The sequence below is a fragment of the Cynocephalus volans genome, chromosome 16 (genome assembly GCF_027409185.1).
Source record: "Cynocephalus volans isolate mCynVol1 chromosome 16, mCynVol1.pri, whole genome shotgun sequence".
Lineage (NCBI taxonomy): Eukaryota > Metazoa > Chordata > Mammalia > Dermoptera > Cynocephalidae > Cynocephalus > Cynocephalus volans.
Window position 1 is genome coordinate 22,522,219 of NC_084475.1, and position 7,327 is coordinate 22,529,545.

The following is a 7,327-nucleotide window of genomic DNA, read 5'->3' on the forward strand; positions in this document are numbered from 1 at the left end:
CAATCACCTCTCAAAGACCCCACCTTTCAATTACCATAACAGGACTTCCCACCCTCCCACTGTTGCCATGGAGATTACATTTCCAACGCATCAACTTAATAGTTTTTTTAAAAAAAAAATCCTAGTCTGCTAATTTTAATTTTGTGTCATGTGTAGACCTACTTCTGTTGGCTATTTTTCCTATAGATTATGGGTCACACGTCTTTCTTCACATCTCATAATTTTTAGTTACAAGCTGGACATTTTGCACGGGGGAACCGTAAAGGTGGGAACCAATGTCATAGTCCCCTTTCCTCTTGTCCGAGGCTAAGGTGAGCGGATCACATTTTCCAGCTTCAGCTGGTTTCATCACCTCCGTTTTCACATGTCTCAGAGAGTGACCCATCTCATGTCCACTGTGTGCCCCTCCTCTCGCCAGCGGGACCCTGTCTCCCACACCAGGAGACCGGGCACATTTCCCTGCCTGCTCAGCCCAGCCTCCCTCCTCAGCACTTGGCAACAGTGGAGACCTGGTGGGTATTTGGGGTTCCTCTGCATTCCAGTTCATTTGAGCCTCATAACCATTAAAATCAATCCAACCGCTTTCTCTCTTCCCCAGCTGGGCTCCTTTGGAGGACTTCCCTGGGAGCAGCCCTTCCTCCCCAGAAGCTTCTCCAGCTTCTTTGTGTTCACAGCTTGCCAGTGTCTGGTCTAAAATTTTTTTTCTATGTGTCTCAGTATAAGCGATGGTGTTCTGTGTCCTCCATCCTAACAGGAAGGGGACTTTCTCAACTACTCTGATCGTTTTTAGATTTCTGAGTTGAGCAGCAGTTCGTGGCTGCCTGTGTCCTCCCAGGCAGTCCACGCATGGTGGGGACCTGGTGGCCACAAGCAGCCACTTCCTCTCTCCTAGAGCCTTGGATCTCTCATTAGAAAAATCAGGGAGCTGGCCTCCATGCGGTCCTTCACAGCCCCTCCCCCTCGGACAACCTGCGCCTCTGTTCCTAATCAATGTCTGATCCATCAGGTTGATCGAGCTGCAGATCTATGATGTCTGACCTCTTGGGGCTCTGCCTGGTTCTCACAGGTAAAGAATTCACACAGCACGTGCCAAATTTCCCTAGAGGGGAGGGTCAGTGTCATCCACTGGGACCTGGCTTGGGCACAGATGGTGGACAGGGGGACCCATTGGTAGTGGGAACCCAGCAATCCTGGAGCCCTGCTCACCTCCAAGCTGGAAGGGCTTTTACCCGTCCAGGGGTCGGGACAGGTGATCACTCCCACTACTTGTCTGCAGGTGAACTTCGTTGTTCCCTTTGTTGAATTGTTTTGCTGCGAGGAAGTTCCTGAAGACGTCATCAAGGCGTGGGGCCCACCCAGAGGTACAGCCACAGGCCGTGGCCTCCTGCAGTGGACAGGAGCCTTGGGAAGGACCGGGCAGGGCCTTCCTCATAACATGACAGAGTCCCATGGGCAGGGTGTCCTCCACAGGATGGAACACGATTTGGCTGCCACATAGTCACTGGCCACTTGTGGTACATTTCAGCCCTGCTATGCGACAAGAGACAGGGAGACAAGACAGAGAGTCCTGAGACCTCTGGGCTTCTCTCAGGACCCCTTCAGGTCGGAGGAAGGATCCCAGGGCTTGGGGTCTGTGCAGGAAACTGTGTCCACCCTCTAACGCATGCTCCAGCACGCTCTGAACCCCTGGAGGATGACCATGGACTGCTCGTTGGCCCTCGGCTTCCTGCAGGGCGACAGGAGAAGGAGACCAGGTCCTGCCTGGTGGCCCCTTCTGCAGCTACAGCTCCCTCTGGTGTCTCATCCCCACCCCACCTCCACTCCTGTCCCTTCAACCTGCTCAGTCCAAGGTGGAGGCAGAGGCCCCCCAATCCGCCTGGCGCTGATCCTGCAGTTTGTAGGGGGCACTGCGGGGGATGGGGAGGAAGCTGCCCTACCCTTCTCCACCCCTCCCTGTGGGGCCCCAGGACCCCAGCACCTGTGTCCCCCACCAGGTGCTCTCATCTTTGGCTCCAGTAACAGCCCTAGGGGTGGCGAGGGCCTGACAGACCCCCCCCTCACCCTGGGTCCTTTCCTGCCCTGCCCCCACCCCTGCCAAAGTCCCTACAGCACATGCCCCTCATACCTCCTCTTGGGGACCCACTGGACCCGAGATATGGGGCGGGGGGTACCCACAGGACTCCAGGGGACTTGGAGGGGATGACCCTGGAGGAGAGGGAACCTGGGAGGGAGGGGAGCTGCAGGAAGGGAGCAAGAGGCGGTGCGGCGGGCCTCTCCCACGGGCCGGGCTGCAGCACCCGCCCCTGGACGTGCACCAGGCTGGGGCCGGCACCGTGTCCCCGGGAGCCACGGATACCGGGCCAGCATCCAGCGTCAGGTGTCTCAGGGCGAGGCTGTGGGGACCTCGTGGCACCCCCCAGGGACACCTCCGAGGGTTTGGCCACCACAGTCCCTGGCAGAGCGTGGAGAGGCGGTGTGAGCTCCCAAGACCCTGACCCGGATCTGCAGGGACAGCTGGGGGACCAGGGGCCAGAGGCAGCCCATCCCACCCTGAACCCCGACCTGAGAGGGCAGCAGGAAACCGGGGAGCGGGGCGGGGTGGGGTGGGGGTGGGGTGGGGTCTTCCGGTTCTCTCAGACTCGCCCCCCCGCGAGGTACCCCGCCCCCCGTGTACCCCCGTGGGTGGCTCTAGCCCCTGCCCTGGCCCCGCGCCCGCCTCCTTCGAGACCCAGGCCCTCCCTTCTGTGACCCCGCGCGGGTTTAGGGGCGTCTCCGGACCGCGACCCGCCCCGTCCCCCTGAGCAGCGCGAGCCCCAGGCTCAGCAGGGAGGGGCTGCGGGGTGACCTCGGGCACAGGCGGCCTCCGCTCCGGGGCGGCTCGGTCTCCACCGCGGGACCCCCGCCCGCCCCGGCGCCGTCCCCGCCTCGCGACCTGGAGCCCGCGGCTATTAATACCCGGGCGCTGGCGCGGGGCGCGCGCATTCCCAGCTGGCGGCCGGGCAGGTGGCGGCGGCGGCGCAGGGACGCGGCGGGACCGGAGGGCGGTCACCCCCGCCGTGCGCCCCTGCGAGCCGAGGCCCCGCGGAGCCCCTCACGCCCCCTCTGCGTCCCCAGGCGGGGCGGGGGGCGCTCGGGCAAGTACCCCGCGGCCCCGTTCCGCGCGGACGTGTGGCGGTGGCCGCCGCCGGGCCGCGGACCCCACGGGCGACAGGACGCCGGGCGGCGAGGCGGCCAGATCCGGTGGCTCGGAGCCCGAGGTGCGGCCACGAGCGCCGCGAGTGCACGGCAGGTGGGTGCGGGCCGGGGTGCGGGGCGAGCGGTCCCTGCCGGCGTCGCCTGCGTCGCAGAGCCCCTCGTACACCCCCGGGGCCGGCCGGGCTGGGCGTCCCGGCGGGAGCGAAGGGCTTGGGGAGGCCGGGAGGATGCCAGGCGGCGAGCGGCAGGGGACCCGGGGGGGGGGGGGGGGGGGGACGTTCCCACCCTCCGGGGTCCCCCAGCCGGCCGCTCCCCTCCCGCCCCGTGACTGACTCGGAAGCGCGACGCCCAGCAGACGCTTGTCCCTCGGAGGCCCGTGACGCGCTGCCCGCGGGGGGCAGAAGGTGGCGCGGTTCCCCTCCTTGTACCAGGGGCTGGCCCGGTCCCAAGGGCAGGGGGACCTGGGGTGGGGTTCCCGATCCATGGAGCGCGAGGCCTCCACCTTACCTTTATTAGTATCAACATGGCATGTGCAGAAGGAAACCGCCAAGAGTCACCGTCACCGTGGTGCCCGGATGTGGGGGACCAGGGGCGATAGAGGGTCTGCTACTCCACTTATTGCCAGTTAGGCCCCTTTTTCTTCTGAGCATGCCTTGCATACAGCAGGCACGGATCCTACATGTGCAACTCTGTGAGCTCTTACACGTGTCTACACCCGTGTGATCACCACCCAGATCAAGGTTCTGCCCTTGGAGGGCCTGCCAGTTGACACCCCCCCAAAAAATGACTCCTGTCACCTCGCTGTGACAGGTGACTTCCCGTTCCTCAGCTTCACACAAGTGCAGTCACAGGTGTGCTCCTGTGCCTGGTCTCTCTCCCTCAGTGTGGCCTGCGTGCCTTTCATCCAGGCCGTTGACCCTGGCAGTGGCCCGGCCGCCGTCCTTGCTGTGGAGCGTTCTCATGCACACGTGCAGTTTGCTCGGCCACATACTCTTCGTGGATGTTCGGGTTGTCTCCTCATGAGGACAAAAGCTTCTGGGGACATGCTTGCTTTTGTCCTTTTGTGGACATTGTGGTCATTCCTCCAGGGGCAAACCTAAGAGTGGAGCTGCTGGGTGAGAGGGTGCACACATGCTCTCCTAAGAGTGCCCACTTGTCTTCCAAAGTGACCGTGTCACCCCACATTTCTGCCATGGTTGGTGAGGGTTCCCACTGCCCACACCTCCCGACACGTGTGGCAAGCGTCTGTCTTTCTGATTCCAGCCACCCCGGTGGGCACGAAGTGGTATCTTGTCGTGGCTTTGATTTGCGTGTTCCTCACGGCTGATGGTGCTGGGCACCTTTCCATGGGCTTGCTGGCTGTTAGGATATCCTTTGTGGACGAGCCCCTGTTCCAGTTTTTTGTCTTTTTTTTTTCAGATGGGTTGTTAGTATTTGCCTTATTCAGCTGTAGCTGGTCGATATAGTTTGGTTACTAGTTCTTTGTGTGATATTCGTCTTCTGATAATCTTCTCTCAACTTGTAGTTTACATTTTTACTTTCTTAGTAAATTTCTTAATTTTAATGAAGTCCACTTGTGTTTTTTGTTCATTTTTAAGTACTCTTTTCCTACCCAATGCTCCTGTTTTCTTCCAGAAGCTTGACTGACGGATCGAGTTAACTTTTTACGTGCAGGCTGCCATCCATCTTGAATTCATTTTGTGTGTGGTGTGAGGTGAGGATCAAGGCTCATTTCCCCCATACGATAAACAGCGATTTCAAAAGCCTTCCCCGTACATATTTTTGTTTGGACTTTTAAAGTCAGAAGGTATTACCTTTGCAACATGAAGAAAATGCACTTTAAAAAACATACAAGTAAAATGAAGGGAAAAGAGTTGGTGGTAAGCGGGGCCCCTCTGCCTGAGAAAGTGAGGCCTCAGTGGTGCATTGGGGTCAGGGCTGGAGCCCAGGACTCCTAGCTGTGTCACTGCTGACCTCTACTCCTAGGGGGCTGCCCTGCTGTGTTCTGGTTTTCCAAAAAGCCCAGTCAACCCAGAGGCCTTTGCACTTGCATTGAGGCCTGGGGTACAGGTCTTGCTGGGTCATGCACCAGGGGAGAGCTGGTCAGGTAGTTCTCAGGTTCTCCTGGATAGCTGGGCAGATTAAGCAGAATGGTGTCTTCTCAAGGGGAGTCTGAGCCTCTATTCTTCTGAGACTGGCCCGTGTGACCCTGTGCCTATCACAGTGGCCTCGTGGGAGTGGAGGGGTGCCTCACTTGCATCTTTAATGGGTATCTTCTCCCACAGGACGAGCAGGTTGCCCACAGATGCCTCCTCCTCAGCCCAAGGAGCAGCACGCCCCAGCCCTGAGCCCAGCGTGAGAGGCAGAGATGGCATTGAGCCCTGAGTCCACAAGCAATTTTCCTGTGCTGGCTGTGACAGGTAGCACCATGCCTGATCCCCCTGGTGGCCCCAACGTGTCCCTCAATGACTCGTGGGCCAGCCCGATGGAGCCCAGCTCCCTGGAGGACCTGGTGGCCACGGGCGCCATCGGGGCAGTGCTCTCAGCCATGGGCGTGGTGGGTGTGGCGGGCAACGTGTACACGCTGGTGGTCGTGTGCCGCTTCCTGCGGGCCTCAGCCTCCATGCACATCTACATCATCAACCTGGCACTGGCTGACCTGCTCTACCTGCTCGGCATTCCCTTCATCGTGGCCACCTACGTCACCAAGGGGTGGCACTTTGGGGACATGGGCTGCCGCATCCTCTTCAGCCTGGACTTCCTGACCATGCACGCCAGCATCTTCACCCTGACCGCCATGAGCAGCGAGCGCTATGCTGCGGTGCTGCGGCCGCTGGACACGGTGCGGCGCTCCAAGGGCTACCGCAAGCTCCTGGCGCTGGGCACCTGGCTGCTGGCCCTGCTGCTGACGCTGCCTGTGATGCTGGCCATCCGGCTGGTCCACCGGGGCCCCAAGAGCCTCTGCCTGCCGGTCTGGGGCCAGCGTGCCCACCGCGCCTACCTGACGCTGCTCTTCGGGACCAGCATCGTGGGGCCCGGCCTGGCCATCGGGCTGCTCTACGTCCGGCTGGCGCGGGCCTACTGGCTGTCACAGCGGGCCCCCTTCAAGCAGACACGGCGGCTGCCCAGCCCCAGGGCGCTGTACCTCATCCTCAGCATCGTGCTGCTCTTCTGGGCCTGCTTTCTGCCCTTCTGGCTGTGGCAGCTGCTCACCCAGTACTGCGAGGCCCCGCCGCTGGCACCCCGCACGGCGCGCATCGTCAACTACCTGACCACGTGCCTCACCTACGGCAACAGCTGCGTCAACCCCTTCCTCTACACGCTGCTGTCCAGGAACTACCGCGACCACCTGCGCCGCCGCCCGCGCACCCCGGCCAGCGGCAGCCTCCTGCTGAGCCGAGCCCGCTTCCAGCGCGGCTCGGGTCTCTTGCTGTCCCCCGGCAGCCAGCAGGCCACTGAGACCCTCACGCTGTCCCCGGCGGCCCCTAGAGGGTTCTCAGCGCCCCCAGTGTGAGTTTGGGGGCGAGGGGGGGCTGGAGGCCAGGCGGGGGGGGCCCCGAAGCCCGGATCACTTCCTGGAACCCCTTCCCAGAAACCCCTTGCTCCTGGCTGACAGGCCCGGCCCTTCCTCCTCAGTCTTCTGGAAAGCTCCCTGCTCTCCCTTCCCATGGCTCCCTTCAGCTCCACCAGCGCCTTCCCCACAGTGCCCAGAAGCGGGCCCCACCCGCCATCTCTGGGGGTCTCCGGGAGGCGCAGGCCCAGACCCAGCTTCTGAAGGCCACAGTGAGCCTGTTCTTCTGAGGCTTCATCCCCCAGAGCAGCAGGCGCCGGCATCCAGCTGAGGCGCACCTGCCCGTGGCAGGCACGGGACCCTCCCCTCCTGGTTGGCGCAGGCCTGGGCCTCCTCCCTGTCCCTGCTGGCTTCTGTGCAACTCCATTCCTCGTCTTCAGCTCTTGGAACAATAAACCCTGAGCTCGGCTGCCTGTGTCCTGCCTCAGCATGGGGATGGGATGTCCGAGGGGCGGGAGGAGGGTCCAGGGCACAGAGGACCCCCCAGGAGCCATCCCCACCAGCATGTGGATGAACCTCTTGGTCTGGCTGGTCGGGGGGGCATGTGGGCCTTTGAAGCCT

At 61.8% G+C, this 7,327-nt stretch overlaps 1 protein-coding gene across 1 annotated transcript; it reads left to right on the plus strand.

The window, feature by feature from the left end:
* The first annotated feature begins 4,827 nt into the window (after positions 1-4,827).
* UTS2R (urotensin 2 receptor) lies at positions 4,828-6,970 on the plus strand. The gene is made up of 3 exons (XM_063080395.1): positions 4,828-4,909; positions 5,481-6,705; positions 6,832-6,970. The coding sequence occupies exons 2-3, from the start codon at positions 5,564-5,566 to the stop codon at positions 6,968-6,970; spliced, it is 1,281 nt and encodes a 426-aa protein (XP_062936465.1). The 5' UTR covers positions 4,828-4,909; positions 5,481-5,563.
* Positions 6,971-7,327: the final 357 nt, after the last annotated feature.